At 31.8% G+C, this 20,841-nt stretch overlaps 3 protein-coding genes across 3 annotated transcripts; 2 read left to right on the top strand and 1 right to left on the bottom strand.

Annotated features, from left to right (window-relative positions):
- The first annotated feature begins 5,306 nt into the window (after positions 1-5,306).
- Positions 5,307-7,529, top strand: LOC140872201 (GCN5-related N-acetyltransferase 5, chloroplastic). Its single transcript, XM_073274994.1, has 2 exons — positions 5,307-5,984; positions 6,755-7,529. The coding sequence occupies exons 1-2, from the start codon at positions 5,341-5,343 to the stop codon at positions 7,014-7,016; spliced, it is 906 nt and encodes a 301-aa protein (XP_073131095.1). The 5' UTR covers positions 5,307-5,340; the 3' UTR covers positions 7,017-7,529.
- Positions 7,530-10,216: 2,687 nt separating this feature from the next.
- LOC140871872 (uncharacterized) lies at positions 10,217-13,650 on the bottom strand. Its single transcript, XM_073274613.1, has 7 exons — positions 13,123-13,650; positions 12,896-12,976; positions 12,611-12,787; positions 11,892-12,062; positions 11,529-11,741; positions 11,366-11,454; positions 10,217-11,149 (listed from the first exon to the last, which is right to left on the bottom strand). The coding sequence occupies exons 1-7, from the start codon at positions 13,220-13,222 to the stop codon at positions 10,493-10,495; spliced, it is 1,488 nt and encodes a 495-aa protein (XP_073130714.1). The 5' UTR covers positions 13,223-13,650; the 3' UTR covers positions 10,217-10,492.
- On the top strand, positions 13,443-19,839 carry LOC140871974 (uncharacterized). The gene is made up of 2 exons (XM_073274711.1): positions 13,443-13,590; positions 19,103-19,839. Exons 1-2 carry the CDS (start codon positions 13,443-13,445, stop codon positions 19,837-19,839), a joined length of 885 nt encoding a protein of 294 aa, XP_073130812.1.
- Positions 19,840-20,841: the final 1,002 nt, after the last annotated feature.

The raw sequence follows: 20,841 nt of genomic DNA, 5'->3' as shown, positions 1-20,841 counted from the left end.
CTCAGATCTACGCAGTCAAAGTGTACCTTCTTATAGTGAATTAAAGACAAGAAAATGGCTAGTTACCAACGGATGCATTTGAATCAAAGATGATAGTTATCTTGCACTTATAAATAGATATCACAGCCAACAGAAGAAGTGTTCGGCTCCCAAGAACTCACAATCACTTACAACCTATCAAAGAACTACTGAACACTTTCAGTTGTTCATATCCACACAAGAAGAGTTCAAACGCTTACATAGAAGATCATACAGAAATCGAAGAACACCAGCACACACATCAAGTCTATCAGATCTTTTAAGATCATATTGGGCTAAATGTTGAGTTGTACAAATGTTGTATGTATAGTAGTTGATGTACTGCAAACCTCTGTAACCTGATTTCAGCACAGGGGTGAAACCAATAGAGTAACTAGGAGTCTCAACAGTAGAAAGTGGTGTAAGTCCTGGCTGAGGTGGGTCGTTGTGTCAAAGTCTTCTAGTAATACCTTCTGAAAACAAAAAAAGTGATGACGTATGAGCAGTTGATTCTCCGAAAATCCAGAAACAAATTGTTGTGTTGATTACTTTCTGCTGAACAAACACACCCACAACCAATAGAGTCAGCAGATGCAAGTTCAATCTCCCAGTTCACCTTTTTTCCTCACAACTGTATATTTGTTGGTTGACTCTCGGTGATCTAAGATAAAATAGATTTATGTGGTTAACACGACTGAACTCACTAGTAGTAGTTAACTACTGCCTCATGCAACAACTTCTAAAACAGTAGCAGCTCACTACTCGTTCTACCCCAGCAACAGTATGCACTCTTTTTTCCTCGTTTAGATTTTCTCATTGGGTTTTACTGTCAATGTTTAACGAGGCAGCACTTGAGTTCCGGTAAAATTCCAAAGCATTCATCTTGCCAAATGGAGATTTTGACGAATAGATTATTTGTGCAAATAATCATTTAAGGAGAAGTGTTATAAATATATTTTTACATTATCTTTATTTATATAGATAAATCGAGAGATGTGCACGAGTAGGTAGGTACCCGAGGGAGAGGACAACATGACCCAACCATCAGAGCTTACCCCACAATATTTCATTGGGGAATATGCCTCACCCGCGACGCCGAAGAATTTCTTCATATATAACCTCAGACCTTACCTACTCGTCTATGTCCCTGTGAGTATTCTCTTTCTTTTCTTCTGTGACTTATTGTAGATTCATATAGTCATTAAAAAGGAAAAAAAAAAAACTTGATTCATATAAAATAAAACATTGTTATAAATATATTTTTGTTATATATGATTATCCTTATCTATGTAGATTTGAAATATTTATGATCAAGATAAATATGACAAGATAATATCTGTAAAGATTTGTATTCTATAATTTCCCCTATAAATAGGGGTGATTGAGTTCAATGACAATTGCACTTGAGTATTGACTCGTATGAATTCTCTCTTCTCTCATAAATTCTCTCTACTCATATCTCTATTTCTCTCATGATTTATAACATGTTATCAACACGATACTGTAACCAAATAAGAATGAAAATAATTTTTGTTTTATTGATGCTATTTGAATAGCACAACGTGTTGTCAATACTCAATTTTATGAGAGATACATATTCATTGGTGCTCTAGAAGTTGAACAATGATAATGATTGATATATTTGTGCCCATGAAATATCATGAATATGTTGTGGCTCTACAGTAGCACAAAATGATTTTATATTGAGAATTTGAATAAATTCATGATCATGATATAATATATTGAGAATTTTGAGAGATACATTATTAAGATTTTGATATGTCGAAAGATATTCATGATTATGATATAATATATTGAGAATCAAAACAGATTCATAATAAATATATGATTTCGTATATAAAAAAACTAAAGAAATCATGATTGATATCTAATTTAATATCCAATATCTTTAAATATCATTGAAAAATTAGATCTCATGTCAAAGCGTATCAATATTGAAATATTGATAAAAAGATGCAAGATTTGATAATATTCTTGAAGAATATTAATATAAGATCCAAGATATAACAATATTCTTGAAGAATATTAATTTAAAGTGTGTTTGGTTGAATGATTTTTCGAGGATCTTATAAATAAAGAAATTCGTCGAAATTTCTTAAAGAATATCGATGTGTGATCTAAAGTTGTCAATATCCATAAATAAAGGTTATTAAAGATATATGTGAGATATATATCAAAATATATTGACTTGATATAGATTCAAATCATATATTTGTTCTTAATGCTCTAGAAGAAGCATGATCTATTATTTGCCATTATTTTTATTAATGATGACTTGATGTTCAATGATGAACTGCATAGGATATTGATTGAAAATTATGAATGTGCGGCAGTAAAATCGCAACACTATCAACCGAAAAAGAAAAATAAATGTTAAATCCAATGAATTAAACCATCATCTATATTGAGCAACGATGATGATGGATTAATGATAGCCTATGCATGATGATGTCAATTAGTTGATTTATGACTAACTTCAAGTCATTTTATTTATTTATTGAACTAATTTATTTTTGATAAATTAAGTTTTTATTTTTGTTTAAACTAAATTTTGGAAAACTCTAGCATGTGTTTTGATTCACATAAATTATTTTGATGATATAAAATAAGATCTACAAATTTTGTGAATCTATTCTATTAGTCAATATATTGCATGAGATATTGATTATGCAATTTGGTGATAAATTTTCTGATTTGAAATTTTTTATATTTTAAGGATATATTGGGTTGTTAAATCTTTATTTCATAAATTCTGATTATGGATTTTAAATTCATCAATTTTGATTGTGGATATAATTTTTGAATTTATTCAAAATCATTTGATGCATCACTCTTTAAATGAATGATAGAGTATTTTTATCACATGTTATTATCTTACATGTAGGAACATAAATTTAATATGAGATGATATTTGTGATAGATTGAATATCATTATTGAAGGTAAAAAATCTACTTGATGCATACAAGAATTTGAAAAGGTAAAAAATCTACTTGGTGCATACAAGAATCTGAAAAATTATGTCTGATTTTTCAATTTCAATTCTTTTAATATAATATCTTATTTATAGTATTTTGTTCAAGGAAAGACAATTATGAAAGTTGTCAAATTAATGTGATCCATTATTTTATGTGAATGTGACAATGTCAATGGACATAGATGATACACTGTTTTTGATATGTTATCTTCATATGAAAAGATATATGAATCATGAATGACACAAATTATTGAGATATACATCATAGTCAAGTATTGTACTAAATGTACATCGGTTTCTCGTATCACTATCGTACATGAAGTACGTAAAGGATTTATTGATAGCTATCAAGCAAGATATAAAAGTTTGTGGAGACCGTTGATGTCTCCCAAATCATATGTTTCATCGTATGTTGATTGAATGTCTGAAAGATCTAGAAGATCGTTTGAGTGTCAATGAAAAAGATGATGTGCTTGATATTTCTAGAAGAACTAAAGTACTCCAAAAGTAACATTGATACAAATACTTTAAGAGTTTGCATAATTGATTGAATTGAACACTCAAATTATGTGAATAGTTGGCAAAACCATTGATAGTACACAAAGATGTTAATGAATAAGCCAAAGGTTTTTGGATCGATAAATATGAAGGTTTTCTTATGAATTCTTATTGGATTATCGAATTTTATATCACTATCATTAGCTCAAATTGGTAGAGAATCCTCATATTATCTGGAATGAATAAATAACGTGGCTCCACGAAGCGCAACATGATGTTTGAGAAAATACACATTAAGAAAAACTTCAAGAATATAATCAAGACAAGATTGATTAAAATAAAGGGAATATACATATCAATTTTACGATTATAAAATATGTTGGTTTAGTTGATTTATTTTGCCTCCAATCAACTATTAAATTATGAGAATAAATGCGTCATATTTGGGGATATCTGAACGATATATTATAAATTTTATGTCAAATGATTGTATATATTGAAAGTTATTAGTAATGCGAGAAATGCACACAATAAATCTCTTGAGGAGATTGTAAATATGTTGGAAACAAATTGGATCTTATGATAAACTATCTTGAGAAATGAGAATTTATGACGCAAAATTCTAATTTATTATTCTTGTAAAAAAATGTTTCCAACATTGAGGAGGAGGAAATAGAAGCTACAAAAATATTTGAGATCGATCCCAATGAAATATAAAGTTAACATGATCACAAAATAGATTATTTGATCTTTTATATAAGATCTTTTATACTATTTAGTTTTATTTATGTTCAAGTTGAACAATGTATATAAATCGTCTTTAGTGACGAAGAACCCCTTTAAAGAAAATGAGTGAACATCTCGATGTGAAAAAAATAATGGAGGCTGATTGTTGTTAAAAGAAATTAATGTCCTGCATGACTATATATTATATTACTTGCAAGTAAATGAAAAAGGACGTTAGAAGCGTGAACGATCAATTATTTCAATGAATCCAATTTGGATTATATAATTATTGAAGAATAACGAGTATATTAAAATATGAGATTTTTCAAATTATTTGGGATCAAAATTATATAACTATTAATGTGTTTTCTTGCTATTATGTAAAATAATAATTGTCTATAACAAATAATTGACAAATGACATGTGATAACATTTTAGTAAAGTTTCTCAAAATTTCAAACGGATTATGAGAAAATATTTGCATTTATCATGGATGTGTTGTTTAACGATGATACATATAGAAACATTCTTGAAAGATTTGATGCTCAAAATATTGTTTTGCCAACTTGAAGAAAAAAAAATATATTTGGTCTTGAAGTACCATATCTATGGCAAAATCAACATTTGAATCAATTTTTAGTAAATCAGTGCATGATTGAAATATTAAGTGTTAATAATTTCAAGTGATGCTTGCAAGAGACATCCAAAGAAAGTATATGTTGTTGTACTTTTTTTTTCGTTCAGATTTTTCCCACGGGTTTTACTGTCAAGATTTTAACGAGATAACACTTGAGTCCCCGTGAAGTTTCCAAGCATCCATCTTGACAAATGGAGATTTGGACGAATCAATTGTACGTGCAAATAATCATTTAAGGGGGAGTGTTATAAATATATTTTTGTTATAGATGATTATCCTTATCTATGTAGATTTGGAAGATTTGTGATCAAGATAAATATGTCAAAATAATATCTGTAAAAATTTGTATTCTATTATTTTCTAATCACTCATCTCTCTATTAACAAAAAAGAAACTTTGTTGAATGATAATTGGAACCTTAAAACTTTCCCATCATATCTGGGCTTCAACAGTTCAACTTGGGCAATGGCAACTACACTTTCTGTTCCAATTCCTCTCAACTCCCAAACCAGCCGCCATCTCCGCCGCTACCTCCACAACCCCTCCGCCGCAAATCTCAATTATCCAAAACAACCTTTTCGAACCTTCCCCAATTACAGCCGCTGCAATATCTCGCTACCCCTCTCAGTATCCAACTCTTCTTCTTCCTCTCCATCTCCTGCTGCTGCAACGGTCCAAAACCCACTTCGAACTGGTCGTTTCCTGACGAATAAAGAGCTCGAATGTCTCGAATTTCTCGGAAATTACAACTACCATCGGCAATTGGATTCTGGGTTTCTTTGGGTTCGTGAAATGAGGGAAGAAGAGATGGACATGACTGCGACTTTGTTGTCCGAGTCTTTTGCTGAATCGATGCTGATTCCTAACGGGTACGCGAAATTGCTTGAATTTTTGGTGAAGAATTACTTGATTGAGAGGAGGGAGATGATGCCTCACTGCGCAACGCTTCTCGGAGTTTATAGGGAAAATGGGGAAGAAGATTTTGAACTGGCTGGGACTGTGGAATTGATATTTGATAAAAAGGGATATAATGCTAATCCTCCTACGCCTACTCCTCCCAAGAACTCGCCATATATTTGTAATATGGCAGTCAGGAATCCGCTTCGAAGGTGATTCCCTAGCCTGTTCTGTTACTTCAAATGATTCGTTCTGCTTCTTGATCTGGTGGGGCGAAACTTTGAGTCATTTTGCGAGTGATAGATTCTGGTGTCTGAATTTAGCTGTTCGATTCGGAAGAGTTTCTTCTTGTGAGAGAGAAGTGCTAGCAAGAATGAAAGTGAAGGAATTATGGATTGCATGTGAAACTTGAATCCCATTGTATCAGAGAGCTCCAGTAGGGGAAGAGATCGCCACCCTTTCTGCCAAAAAAATAAAAAATAAAAAAATCATATCTTGTTGACTAATTTTTCCCCTAAAAAACTTAGTTTCGTCCCCTCTAATGAAATTAGGGGTCTGTTCTTGCAGTGTGTACATAATATGTAGAGTTGAAGTGTGTTAATGTGATCAGAAGTTCATTTCAAGTGTTTTGAACTAATATAAATGTGCCATAGGTTGAATTCGTGAGCTATCTTCTTTATCCATGGATTCTACTAGAGTATTATGGTGAAAAAGGTTCCCATGTTTCCAAAGGCAACATAAGATAGTTCATCATCTATAAACTTAAGCTCGTGCATTGGTCATCACCAGTATGTCTAGACTCTAGAGAGTCGGGCTTAGTCCAGCCATAAAGTTTCTTTTTTTAAAAAAAAAATCTTGCTTAAATTCAATCTATAAGTTTTAATTTGAAAATGGAGGTGCATGGCAATCCTTAGATCACCAAAAGCACCTAATACTCTTATCACTCTCGTGTTATCTGAATCTTCATATAAAAATGACTCAGGAGAGGCATTGGTTGGCATCTTTTGAAAGCCGGGGAGGAACTTATTTCGAAATTGAGTTCCTCGATGGAGGTCTATCTACATTGCAGGATTATTGATGAAGCTCCATTCAACATGTATACTAAAGCAGGTTACGGAGTCGTTAAGACAGACAGCATACTCACCTTGTTGACATTGCAGAGGCGTAAGCATTTAATGCGCAAGGACCTTCCTGTCCTCGAGGACGCCTCCGCATTGGATATTCCTAAAGAGGAGCTTAGTTGATCAGTTGATGGGTATAACAAGACCTTTTCAGGTAACAACCAAGTGAATGCTGCACACTTTATTTAAAAGCGAGTGATTGCTGCGAAAACTTAATTAGGTATTCATAATCTGTTGTACACTGTACACCATAGAATAAATAGAAACCACCTTTTATTCTTTTTGTATTCCCTTCACCTCGAGATTTAGTAAGTAGTACTTGGCCATGTAATTCGGAATTTCAAATAGAAACATTTAGCTTAGGCTCACGGTTAATATATCTCGTTGCATTCAAAAGTGGTTTTGATCGTGAAATCATGTATCTTCTGTTTCTTGATTCTCGAGTTGAAAAAAAAAATCATACATGATATGAATGAAATAAGAGATGCAGAGGATCTGAAATTAAATTACAAATGTTTTGAGTTTTGTTTCTATGTACCATGTTTTGATGGCATACATTTACCTATTTCCCTTTGAAATTTTCTATATTCTTTTCCATGCTCACGCCATGGGATATAGTACCAAAAATGTTACACCAAAACTTATGATGTTTGTGGATTAGCTGATGCTTTGTCGCCATGTCCCGTCTACATTGATCGAGGTATTTGTTAAAAAGGCTCAACATGTTACTACTAGCCAAATACGAAGCTTAGGTTGTGCTTGGACAGAAGTATTTTAAATTCATGTATTTCAAAAGCATTTTTGTTGTTTAGAGAAGTAGCATCATAAACATCAAATTTACTTATTTTATGTTTATATGGTAATTCATGATAATTATGATGAATTTTAAGTTTATCTAATGAAATGATTTGAAATCCATTTTAAGACATCTAACTAATGTGTAAATAATTAAGTTATGAATTTGGTATTTTTCTATGTTTCATTGTTAACACTAAAATTGTAACCGAAATCCATGAATTTGAAATACTTACATTCAAACGTAACCTTAGACTTATTATGTCCATTCTTCAATACAAACGGGTAGCATAGAATCAGATTTCAGTGCTACACCAATTTTTTTTGAGTGTTATTCATAGTCTAATGGCTTATTCTCTACAAGAGATTGTTTGGCTAGCTTATTATATCCATCCGTCATTTGTTTGAGATAATCTTTTGGAAAGGCAGGAGAGGCATCTTTTGCTCCTCGATGCCGGGTAGGAAAAGAGGAAAGATCCTCTGCAAAGTCGTTGAGGTCCACGTGATCCAACGACGGTGTCGTGCACATCATCGGATCTAATCCATTTTCACCTACCCATATTCTTGCAGATTTATCATCCATTTATTTCAATTTTGTGATTTCTAAAAGTTGTGTCGCCTCAAGGGACTACATTGTTTCACATTATAGATGAAAAGATATTATTATAAGTTTTAATTTATGAAATCAAATGACAAAAGATCTTTCGAACTATATTATCAAATTTTAGAATTACGAGTCAGAGAAAATTGGGTCAATCTCCTCCTAAAGTTAGGTTGAATTTAACCCCAAGTTTCCGCCGACGGTCGGTAACATGTTCAATTTGCCAATTAATTTAAATTAAATTTCAGAACAAAAATATTATTTATCACTCTTTTTCATAGAAAGAAGAATGCTTTTTTTTTTCTCTCTTATTTTTTGGTAGAGTTTAACATACGTTACTGATATTATCCTAAATGTCAATTTAATGGTTCAATGATTTGCCACGTCAGTTCTCCAACATTAAGAGAGTGTTTGCAATCACTAAAAAAAATGATTGTTCGATTTTTTGGCTTTAAAAAATTACTTTTGTGTGTTTCTTAAACCCAAATTATGTGTTAGTTTATGCTTAATTTAATTGAAATCCAAAAGCTAATCATATGATGATTGTGATTCTCCAAAAGTGATTCTAATTAAAAGGTCAATGTTAAAATCACTCTAATCACTTATTTATCAAACACTACTAACTTCGATTATTATATTTCTCATTTGTTTTCAAACAATACCAACTTTTGATTTTTCTTAACTTGTTTTTATAATCAAACACTCCCTAATTATGCTCATGTGTTAATCATTCGTTCACAACCATTGATTAAGGATTTCTCGAAAAGTTGAGGATCAGTAATTGAACGTTAAATAAAGACATAAGAAGCGACCAAAAGCTTAAGAGACTGTTTGCAATCACTAAAAAAATTGATTGCTAGATTTTGGCTTAAAAAATCACTTTTGTGTGTTTCTTATACCTAGATTATGTGTTAGTTTATGCTTAACTTAATTGAAATCCAAAATTCAGTCATATGTTGATTATGATTCTCCAAAAGTGATTCCAATAAAAATGTTAGTTATAAAGTCATTATAATCATTTATTTACCAAACACTACCCAAATTTGATTTTTAGATTTTCACTTTTGTTTTCAAACACTACCAACTTTGATTTCTCTTTACTTTTTTACAATCTATAAATTTAATCGCTTCTACAAAAGCATAATTTATTGCAAACACTTCTTAATATGATAAGGTGAGATGGGTTTTGGTAATATTACAAGGGGACTTTTTACATGAAGAAATTGGATTTGTTAGGCGGATGGTATCAAGATTCGAGATACAAATGCAATAAACTCATCTTCCAACTCAAAAAAGAAAAATAAAAATAAATTGGACTTGTTTGTGGTGGATGATTGCAAATTAACGGATCGACTCCTTTCCAGATTATTGGACTGGGACTTTTCTTGGTAAGCCTCAATTGAAATGATACAAATTTAGCTAGATTTCTCAAATTTCAATATGAATCCCAATCATTGTCTGAAACCAAACAACGGTTCCACAATTTTTTTCCCAGGGTCACATGCAAGTGTGACCAGGATTACAAGTTAAGATAATCTGAGATGCATTAAAGAAATATGGTCGGTAACTTAGGAAATGTGCCCACATTATCGAGCTAATATTTAATAGAAATGTGTCTGTAGCAATTGTCTTGATCTGTGAAAACTATGCTGCAGATCAATATATTTAACTTTATATCAGCACTGCCAAATTATTTAGCAACATTGGATCCGGTGATCACCTTCAAGAAGTTTAGCAAAGAAACAAATGTTTGTCTTTGTCCATGGAACTACTAGAGGGGCACAATGATTTCCATGACACACAAGGACCACCCGATCCACCCAAATTATTAACCGACAGACGATACATCAAGCCAATTCCAGAACACAAAGCATGAAGCCTGTCTGTGAGATAAAAGTCGAATGTTTCTCCCGATAAAGATAGGACGAATACCATTCGTTTAGGGCGTAAACTCGTACTTCTGAAAAACTAGCACATTTCGAAAACATAGGTTTGATAACATTTCTTTTCAATAGCTACAATAGATATATATTGCTATAAGGTGACTTTTACACTAGGAAACCTACTCTAGCAAACAGATGCCATCTCCAAAGATGTAGTAGCAATACAATTATTTGCACCTAGCTATACCCCAAACTTTTAATATATCCCACCAACAAGCAAGCTTGAAAAATTAAAGAACATTATGCATGTGCGCTAATGATCAATGTCCATACCCATGGCTGACTCGAGAATGAATGTTACGATGATCATAAACAGGAAAACCATGGTTGAGAGGCTTGATTACCATGTTTTCTCGCTGTTTATCTTGCTCTTGCACTGCTCCAAAAACTATCTCATTGGTGTTCTCAGAGCTCTGTTCATAGTAAGTTTGTGGGGCAGAGGAACGGTATTGATGGTGATATTGCTGCTTCTTTGTTTGCTGCTGCTGCTGCTGGTCTCCGTCCCACCCACTATAGAAAGCACGACTTTGTCGAAGCTGTTGCATTTTCTCAGAATCTTTGGACATGAAGGCATAGGTTTTCCGAGGAGTAGGGGTTCGAGTTTCAATAGCAGGAGGCTCATCCTCATCTGGAATAACAAAGCTCTCTTGCAAGGGCCAAGAATTTGAATACTTTTGATGTTGGTGATACGGATTCTGGCTTTGATGTTTCGATGGCTTCTTGTGGAACACAGTGAACACTCCTCCCATTATTTCTGCGGCAGACGCTCCAGTTTGGGCAACCAATCTCCCAACTGATCCTAGAAAGCTTTCTTCTTGCTTTTCTTGCTCATCTTCTGTTGGAATTAGCGGAGGCCGTTTCATAGATTTCATTGGCTTCTGATATGTATTGGGAGAAACATTTGCTTCCACAATTTCCTGATCCAAATAATAGAATATTAGAAGGTAAAGATATGTATAATTGGCTGACTAAAGATAAAATAGTTGTCAGTCCGGAGGAAATTAGATGCCATGAAATTCAAGCAAGAATGCACAACATATTAGTTATTTAAGGCACTCTTCTTCAAGAACTTAAATGAATGTAAATAACAGTCAAACGAGCTATTTATCAAGAGAAGCATAAAATCAACTCACGTCTTGAGAAGAAACAATCGAACCAACCCTTTGTTGAAGCAAGGCTAACATATAACCAAAGAATCCAGCTGCTACAAGCACTGCAATGCCTGCAGATATTCCCTCTTATGAATAAATTTAAGCACGTACATGAGATTAATGAGTGATGTTTGAGGTATCTTACCTATGGGGAAACCACTTCCATACTGATAGGCACAATCATCAAAATGGAGTTGTATTTCACGAATTGCCTTGTTTCCACGGTCAATAACGAGAAGAGAGCAACTGCTCCCAATATAGATCACATCAAAATCATTTGAAAATTTTGCATCTTCACTTGGTCCATCTACATGTCCGCCACCACGGCCCCGTTTGCCTCCGGCAATGGTTGTGACCCCTAGAGAAATGACCACAATTGCAATTCATGAAACCAATCAAATGTTTTAAACTTGATGTCACTCACCAAAACAACGCAACAATATATAAATGTAACTATACAAACAACCATCCTTCTGTGTAGGCTAAATGGCAAATCAAGAAGAATCACCTGTATCACTAATCTTTCTGATTGCCATATTGTCCGTGTCCGCAACATAAATGTTTCCTCTGTCATCAACTGTGAGACCTTTTGGATGATTCATCTTTGCTTCCCTAAATTTTCCATCCACATGTCCATAGTATCCATCAGCAGACCCTGAAACCAACTTTGGTCGGCTGTCTGCAATATTAATTACCAAATTTAGTCAGTGTGAAGGGGGAGGAAAATGATAGACATTGCAAAAAGGGAAAGAATCAGATCTTAAATTTTTTAGGTAAATTCCCGGCAGTCAATGCTGAGTGTTAGAATATAACAAAAACAGATGATAGGGGGTCATCTAATGCATCATAGCAATCTTACAACCCCAACTTACCACACAAATGACCTCTTCTATACTTCAGCCAAAAAAATGAAATTCGCCCAATTCAGGGATAGACCAAAAGCGTGTAAAAAGAACAAAAGAAAAACCAAATTTGTCGAATTAACCCATATTGCCATATCATTATCGACGGATGTGTGGAGACAAGAGTCCAACATACTATCAACATCAGCAATTCAACATCCAAATTTGAACAAAAGTATAAAATTCCATTCAATCTCCAACAATGGGTAAATCAATAAAAGTAGAAAGTCTAGCGGAAAAACCGCACCAACACATACACAATTAGCTGGAGTGATTTAACCAATAAATCGCAATAAAAAGTTCAAATCCCACTTTAGAAACTTACAAAGGGACAAAGAGGAGGAAATCTTATAAAGATTGCTATTAGCTGAATCTAAAATCAGAAGGTCCCCATCAGGTAATGCTTCAACAGCATACGGCTCAATGCCAAGCTTGCTACCATCAAAGACAGTCTCCACATTATACCCACTCTCAAATTTCATCATTGGGCGTCCTGATATCGCTGCAAAATACCACAAAATCATGCCGATTTCGGCATTTAACGAACAAAAGAATTATTAAAATAAAATATTTCAAGACATATCCAATCTAACGATGAATTCATCTTTACCTGCTTTGGTGGTGACCTTGAGTGATAAAACCCGTTTCATCGCCATGGAAAATGCATTTGAGAAAAACCCATTAACAATCCCTGTCCAATCAGTTAAAGAAAAAAAATTACAAATATCTTTTTTTTTCCCAAAAAAAATAAAAAGTGATCAAACGAAAGAAGCTCAAATAACCCAATAGAAATGCAAGCACATACAAGAAAAATGTGCAAACGGAGAAAACACTCACTGGCAGGCGAGGCAGTAAGTGAAACAGAGCACACACCACCAAAAAGGAGAACAACAGTGAAGAGAAAAACCAGAACGTTTCCCCCCATCCTAGAAGCCATGTCTCAAAGCATTCGTTCAAGAAACACAGAGAACCAAAAAAAAAAAGTTCACAAACGGAGATCTAAAGGCCGCATTGCTCGAAAGTTAAACCCTAAAAAAGAAAAGGGTCCGTGCGTTTCGAGATTCTTTCGATGAAAAGAACCAGAGAATAAAAGGAAGAAGGCAAAAAAGCAACGGTGTGGGCGAGGCAGAGTGAGTGAAGAGTGCAGGGAGTGTGAAATGGTTAATGAGAGAGAAAAAGGGACAAAAAGAGACAAAAGAAAGCGAGACGAGACGAGAGTGAGCGTTGGGTGGTGTGAATGGTGGCGTGGAGTCCCACCACCAACACCATTGTTAAACAGAATCAAAGCTCGATTTTGCGCAAATGGTGATTGATTAAATGCGCAATCTGTTCAAAACATCAGATTTTATTGGACAAATCCAACAGTAATAATCGGCAAACTTGATTGAAAGTGAAGTGAAGTGGGGTGTGTGAAATCATATCTTCGCAAATTTTGATAATGACGGGTTATTCAAACAGGCTGTCAACACATTTCTTTTTAACGGAAAATGCTTTTTTTAGAGTTAAAAAAAAAAAAAAAAGAGTAATTTTATTACAAAAAGGTGGCTTTAATGTAATACTGTTGCACTTCTTCTGGTTAGAGAGTGAATTATTGTGTGAAATTTAACTAAAAGTTTTGTAAATTTGGATATTGTTCTGCAAAAGTGAAATCTAATCTCTTTGATGACTGAAATCTAATCTCAGCAATGAGTGGTTGAATTAGATTTTTGTTCCATAAAAGAGAGAGAGTTTGCGCTTGAAATCTAATTTTGTAAATAATTTTGCTATTTCTATCATTTTTGCAATGTTTGACCAGGGGTTAAAAAACAAACTCAATCTCTCAATTTGACACAAGTTGACACGAAAAATATTATATTAGAGTTAGGGTTTTTGGGTTTTGGGTCAGATCGGGTAGGTTGGATCCGAAAGCTAGCTCATTAAAAAAATAACCGAGTTTAGGGTGACTCGAGATGACTCGAAACTTTTTATTATGATTATTTTTTATATAGAATTAAAAAATATTGGCTATATTTTTACATATTCTATGCTTGAAATAATTTAATATTTATTTTGTAAAATTTTGATCTTTTTAAAATATATTTTAGTTTTTTGTAGTAAATATATTTTAAATTTTCTACAATTAAACTTTCAATTTTAGATTATATATAAATGAGTTTTTTTATTGTGTGTTTAAATTAAATATTACTATTATTAATAGAGTAAATATATACTATGTTTAAAAAAATAATTCAAACCCATTTAACTCATATGTTGAAAACTTGAGCATATTTATTTTAGGTAGATCTCCTGTGAGATTGTTTTTTTGATATTTATCCGTAAGACGAGTCAATTCGATCCAAATATAGAATAAAAATAATGTTAATGACATAAAAATTAATATTTTTTCATTGATCGTTTCGAGAAAGAGATATGTTTCACAAATTAATTCGTGGGACATAATTATAAGAGTTTTTTTGTTTACCCTATTTATAAGAAGTTTAATGTCTGATTTTTAAAAATATAAAGTTTAAAATACAATTAATTTTAATTTTTCTCACAAATGTAATAACTATTTCTTCCCTAGAAAGTAAAGGTAAATCGATTTGTTTACCCTATTTATAAGAAGTTTAATGTCTGATTTTTAAAAATATAAAGTTTTAAATACAATTAATTTTAAGCATTGAGTTTTTCGCATTTTTAAATTTTTACATGTGCACGGATGTAATATGTCCATGTATATATGTTTTTTTTAAAAAAAAAATCGATTTACCTTTACTTTCTAAGGAAGAAATAGTTATTACATTGGTGAGCAAAATTCATTAGACAATGATGATGGGAAACATTTAGATTTGTAAAGCTACATAATAATAATAATAATAATAATAATAATAATAATAATAATAATAATATTATTATTATTATTATTATTATTATTATTTAGGGCAAATTGCCAAGTGTAGAAGAGTGATACGGGGCCACAGACAACGTTACAATAATTGGGCCAAGTAATAAATATGGGCTGAGATCAGAAGTCGGCACAAATCGAACGAGGACAATTGTTAAAATCAAGCTGTGATTTATATTAACAAAAAAGTTAAAAAATAACTATTTTCTTTATATCAAGTAGAAATACGTGTAACATAAATTGGAGCATAAAAAGTTTTTTATTTTTAAATACAATAGGTGGGATAATTTTTTATTTAATTTAACTACTAACGTGAGATTTGAACCTCAGATCATATAGGTCTTGAGTAGGGTTATTCGAACTCGAATATGTTCGAACTTGAGTTAAAATTGTTTTATTCGATAGTTTGTGAGCCTTAATAATTTATTTATAAAATAAATTAAAATAATAACTATATATATATCGAGTTTTTCGGACATTCGAGTTTTCAGCAAAGTTCTCAGACCTTAATATTCGAGCAATAGTTCGAATAGTTTACAAATAAGTTCGAGCATTTCGAGCCAAACTCAGACCCGGGCTTCATTTCAAGCTAAAATCGAGACAAAATTTTTTGAAATTTTGGAGATTAAAATCGAGCTCGAACTTGAATTTTACTTGATTCAAGCCAAATTCAAAACCCGGTGTTTATTAATATACGGCTCGATTCGATTCATGTGCATCCCCAATCTTAACGTCTCTCTCTTGTCCATTGGACGAATGGATAATTGACATTGATTTAATTTTATATGGATGATTTTTTAGTACATAAATAAATATTTTTTGCACATGAGAGTATAAAACGATACCTTCTATAATAATAGGAAAAAACAAAAGTATTCAACACCCCATCTATGTAAAATCGATATCTGCACCCCTTTTTCTCCTTTTTTTTTAAAAAAAATTAAGAGCCCTTCACCTTTTTTTGGGAAGGAAAAAAGGATATAAAAGGGATTTTTTTTATTAAAAAAAAAAGAAAGAAAAAGGAAAAGGAAAAGGAAAAAAATGGGCCAATCCACGGGACCCATTTTCTTTGTTATTCACCTTTTGAGAGCCAAAACTTTGGACCATGTTATTATTAAATAATAATTCAAGAGCGAGTGACCTTTTTTATCTCTCTCTTAGTAATTGATAAGATGTCAATTTTTTTTTTTTTCCTAAAGAAAAATGTCATGAATTTTCAAAAGAGAAAGCCTGAAGACAAAAATATGATAACGTAGGTGCTAAAATTTTATATCCACTTTGATTCCATAACATTATTATCCCAAAAAGCAATGAACAAAGTTTTGTTAGTAGAAAGTATTCCGAACTCTGAACAATCAAGAACAGCAACAATTGTGGGATAGTCATTAGTCGAGGTGAAAGATTTTCTCTTTCCGCAAGACAAAATTACCCGTTTTTAGTGTTAAATGTTGGCGGCAATCGTTTCTAAGATAAAACGACTCGCGAACGAAATATAGCAGCACAACAAATATCTCAAACTTCAGCGAACAAAAAATATGCAGCAAATTTCTTTGTAGAAGAGTGGGGAAATTGCAGAAATCAGAAATTTCACGGTATACGTTATATTTTCTATATGTTTCTGCATTCATAATCAGTTTATTTATAATACTGATGTTCAAGGAATGTGTCCTTTAGTCGAAAGAAGCAACCCAATGCAAAAAAAAGTTCAAAAAAAGTCACACATTTTCGGAGAACTCAGACGGCGTGCTCAAGCACAGAAACTTGCGCTCGAGCGCGCAAAGTTTCCATGCCCACTGATTGAACAAACGGCAAGCGCGCTCGAGCGCAAAATCCTGCGCTCGAGCGCGCAAATTTGGCCCATCTACTGTCTGGCCATCGTCAGGCGAGCTTGAGAGCGAATTTGTGCGCTCGAGCACATAAGAAAAATTTTTCTTTTTCTTTCTTTCGCCCGCATGAGGTGTTGTGCAACTTAATAAAATAATAAAAAATTGTTTTAATTAAATTTTCTCCAAAAATAACAATAGGATTAGAAGACCTCACCCTACCATACCACGCCGGACGGCCGTGCGCGCGCGCGCGTTTGTTGTATCGACTAGCGTCTTGTCCCTTTACAAAATATCTGGTGCCCTAGGGGCCCAATTTCATAATCTAAAGTTGGACTAGTTAAGGAGTGAAACACATTGGAATCTATATTATATATAAAAGTTGAGTTTTTACTATATATAGTAAAATCCCACCAATTTTTTTTGTTAAAAATGGTAATAATTTCTATTTAAATAATTTGCTTAAATTTATACTAAAATTATGTAATTTTTAATTTACTATATATACATGACACATGTAATTTGAACAATAAAAAAATTTCAAACCAATTTATGGCAAGATTCCGTAGTATGATTTATTTGTATACATATTTATATAATTCTTTAATCTTGAAATATTTTTTTGTTAAAAACGATAATAATTTCTATTTAAATAGTTTGCTTAAGTGTATACTAAAAATATGTAATTTTTAATTTAATATATATATATATATATGTATATATATATATAGTTCTTTTATGGTGCCCAACACTATATGCCCACTTCATGCCCACCATGTGCAATAGATGAGTTGACCGGTACAATAGATGAATTGACTTGTACATGGTGGGCATATAGTGTTGGGCACCATAAAAGAACTCTATATATATATATATATATATAACACATGTAATTTGTACACTAAAAAAATTTCAAACCAATCTATTGCAAGATTCCATAGTTTGATTTATTTGTATACATATGTATATAATTCTAAAATCTTGAAATAAATTAAACTTACAAATATATAATGATAATAATGGTAACGAGATAATTTGCAAACCAATTTGGCAAGATTCCGTAATGTGATTTATTTGTATACATGTTTATATAATTCCTTAATCATAAAATAAATTAATCTTGAAATAAATTACACTTACATATATATAATGGTAATAATGGTAACGAGATGATTTGCAAACCAATTTGACAATATTCTGTAACGTGAAATATTATAAAACAAGAGAAGTAGAAATATTGTTCTTCTAATAAAAAAATGTTTATTTCAATTTCTTTGTTCTATAAATATACAACTTATCAATTCAAAATTCAAATAAATCAACCAATATAATTTAAAATCAACTTTATATACTTTTAAATTTCAATATCGTAAGTAGAACATAAACAAAAAATTGTTATTAAAATAAAAATTAATTTATATTATGGAAACTTCAGAAATGATATCTACTAATTAAGGTTTCATAAGATAGTCATCATTACAGAAATTGTCGTACTTATGTGATACAATCCCATAATCACTGTTTTATAAATATAAAAGTTAACAATTAAAGATTCAAAAATTCAATCAATAAAATTTCTTAATTTAATTTAAAATTCAAAATTTATACACTTTTTAGTTTCAATCAAATGCCAACAGTATAACACATTCAACAATAGATTAGAAAAATTTAATTTGAACATTCATACTAAAATTGCAATAAATTAGGAACATGTAATCAATTTTTCGAATATATTTTCTTTCTAAATATATAATCTATCAATTAAAGATTCAAAAAATCAACCAAACTAATTCCTTAATTTATGTTATATGTTTTTTTCATTACTTTTTAGAAAAAATTTGTTTTTGTGATAACATCTTTTTCTGTATAGATTACCGAGATATATGAGATCCAACATACAAATGTGATTTCTGTGGTACGATATTCTGGTATAAAGATAGGTTATGTCGAAGTTATAATTCTCAAAATCCTAAATATTCTTTGTGTTGTATGCATGTTATTCGAAGAGGTAGTAGGCAAGATATTGTTCTCGCAACCATCAATTTTTCGTATATCTGGAGGCACTTCACGATTTTGAGATTGACAAAAAACATGTGACTACAAACTTTAGGTTCTGATGAAGAATGTGCTAAAACAAGGCAATTTTCTGATTGGATTGCTAACATAGGAGATGGGAAAATCGGAGAACAAAATGATGGTTATGCGACAATCGATATTCCTGATGATCTTTTGCTGAAATATTGTAATGATCCTATTGCATCGATAGTCGAGAGTACATTTCCATCATCGGACATTTCTATTGGTAATACTGCATATTTTCAGCAGAAAGCTATTTTGGCACCGACTCTTGATGTCGTTCAATCTATAAATGAATACATGATATCTCTTAATCATTCTGAGGGAAGATTGTATTTAAGTTCTGATACAGCATGCCACTCAGATAAAAGCGTTGGTTTATTGCATGATGTCCATACCCCCGAATACTTGAATGGGATAAAATGTTCTGGAATACCAAATCACGAGTTGAATTTGAAAGTTGGAACTCCGATTATGTTGCTGCGGAACATAGATCATTATCTTGGTTTATGCGATGACACTAGATTGATAGTGAAGAGGCACGAAAACCATGTTTTGGAAGGACAAATTCTGATTGGAAGTAATGCGGGTTACAAAGTGCTTATTCCAAAAATGTCTTTGACACCTTCTGATCCAAGACTTCCTTTTAAATTTCAAAGAATACAGTATCCTTTGATTGTATCATATGCAATGACAATCAACAAAATTCAGGGTCAATCATTGTCTCATTTAGGACTTTTTCTGAGGAATCTCATGTTTAGTCATGGTTAGTTGTATGTTGCTTTGTCTAGAGCTACCAATCTTAAGGGTCTCAAAATCTTGATCTGTGATATCAAAACCAAACAAAAAAATTCAACAACAAACGTTGTTTTTAAGAAAGTTTTTCAGAATTATAAGATAATTTGTTTGTTTTTCAATTGTATGATATATAATCAATTTAGCTCATTTAAATTTCAAGTATTTGTTCAAATGTTCATTCATACAATTTTTAATAATTAATTGTATAAAATAACATTACTTACAACTCACACGACATATGTTTTATTTAGAGATTGTCTTTTATAGTTTTAAAATTTTTTTCACGTTATTCTTATTAGTCATTGAAAAATTAAAGTTGTTTACATTTTAATTTCATAGTAAAAAATTTTCACAATATCCACAAATTTAATCATACTACACTCGAGATATAATCCGTGCATCGCACGAGTGGAATATTAGTTCTTCTAATGTGGGACAAGTTCTTTTTCAGTTCATTTAATTAATTTACATTTTTTCAACAATTCTCCACAAGAATGAAATTTATGCACTTTAGCATACTCACTTAAAAATTCTTGTGAGTTATTATTGCATAAAGATAGGTAGCTTGTGGCTTTGAACCTACCTTGGTAATATAATATCGGATTTACTAGTTGCATAGTGACACGATATCTTGAACTAGTCAATCGTTTATGTAAACCAAGTCAATAATATTTACACAACAATAACTCTAACATATTTTATTCTCATGTTGTGTCTATTTCGGCCCTGAACCATATCTTAGACTCATAAGCATTTCAATCAAAGTGGCCAATACTTTGCACTTATATAGGTGATCTCCTATGTAGAGTATCCTGATTTATTCTACCTTATAGATATATGAATCATTAAAAGAAAACTTAACCTCACCACATGTTGCGGACATTTATACTTGAATGTTCTAGGAATGAGTGAGTAAAAAATTCCAAGTACTTAAACTAATATTTATAACTTAGTTGTCTCATTCAATCAAGGTTT

Source organism: Henckelia pumila, unplaced genomic scaffold, assembly GCF_033568475.1.
Source record: "Henckelia pumila isolate YLH828 unplaced genomic scaffold, ASM3356847v2 CTG_461:::fragment_3, whole genome shotgun sequence".
Classification (NCBI taxonomy): Eukaryota; Viridiplantae; Streptophyta; class Magnoliopsida; order Lamiales; family Gesneriaceae; genus Henckelia; species Henckelia pumila.
This window is presented reverse-complemented; position numbering and strand designations above follow the sequence as displayed.

Excerpts from the sequence above, each read along its gene's own strand:
- LOC140872201 (XM_073274994.1), top strand. The coding sequence starts at position 5,341 with ATGGCAACTACACTTTCTGTTCCAATTCCTCTCAACTCCCAAACCAGC. Across the intron at positions 5,985-6,754 it reads GTCAGGAATCCGCTTCGAAG|GAGAGGCATTGGTTGGCATC; the intron begins GTGATTCCCTAG and ends AAAATGACTCAG.
- LOC140871872 (XM_073274613.1), bottom strand. The coding sequence starts at position 13,222 with ATGGCTTCTAGGATGGGGGGAAACGTTCTGGTTTTTCTCTTCACTGTT. Across the intron at positions 11,455-11,528 it reads TGGAAGTGGTTTCCCCATAG|GCATTGCAGTGCTTGTAGCA; the intron begins GTAAGATACCTC and ends GAATATCTGCAG. Across the intron at positions 11,150-11,365 it reads CGATTGTTTCTTCTCAAGAC|GAAATTGTGGAAGCAAATGT; the intron begins GTGAGTTGATTT and ends TATTTGGATCAG.
- LOC140871974 (XM_073274711.1), top strand. The coding sequence starts at position 13,443 with ATGGTTAATGAGAGAGAAAAAGGGACAAAAAGAGACAAAAGAAAGCGA. Across the intron at positions 13,591-19,102 it reads AGCTCGATTTTGCGCAAATG|GTTCTGATGAAGAATGTGCT; the intron begins GTGATTGATTAA and ends TACAAACTTTAG.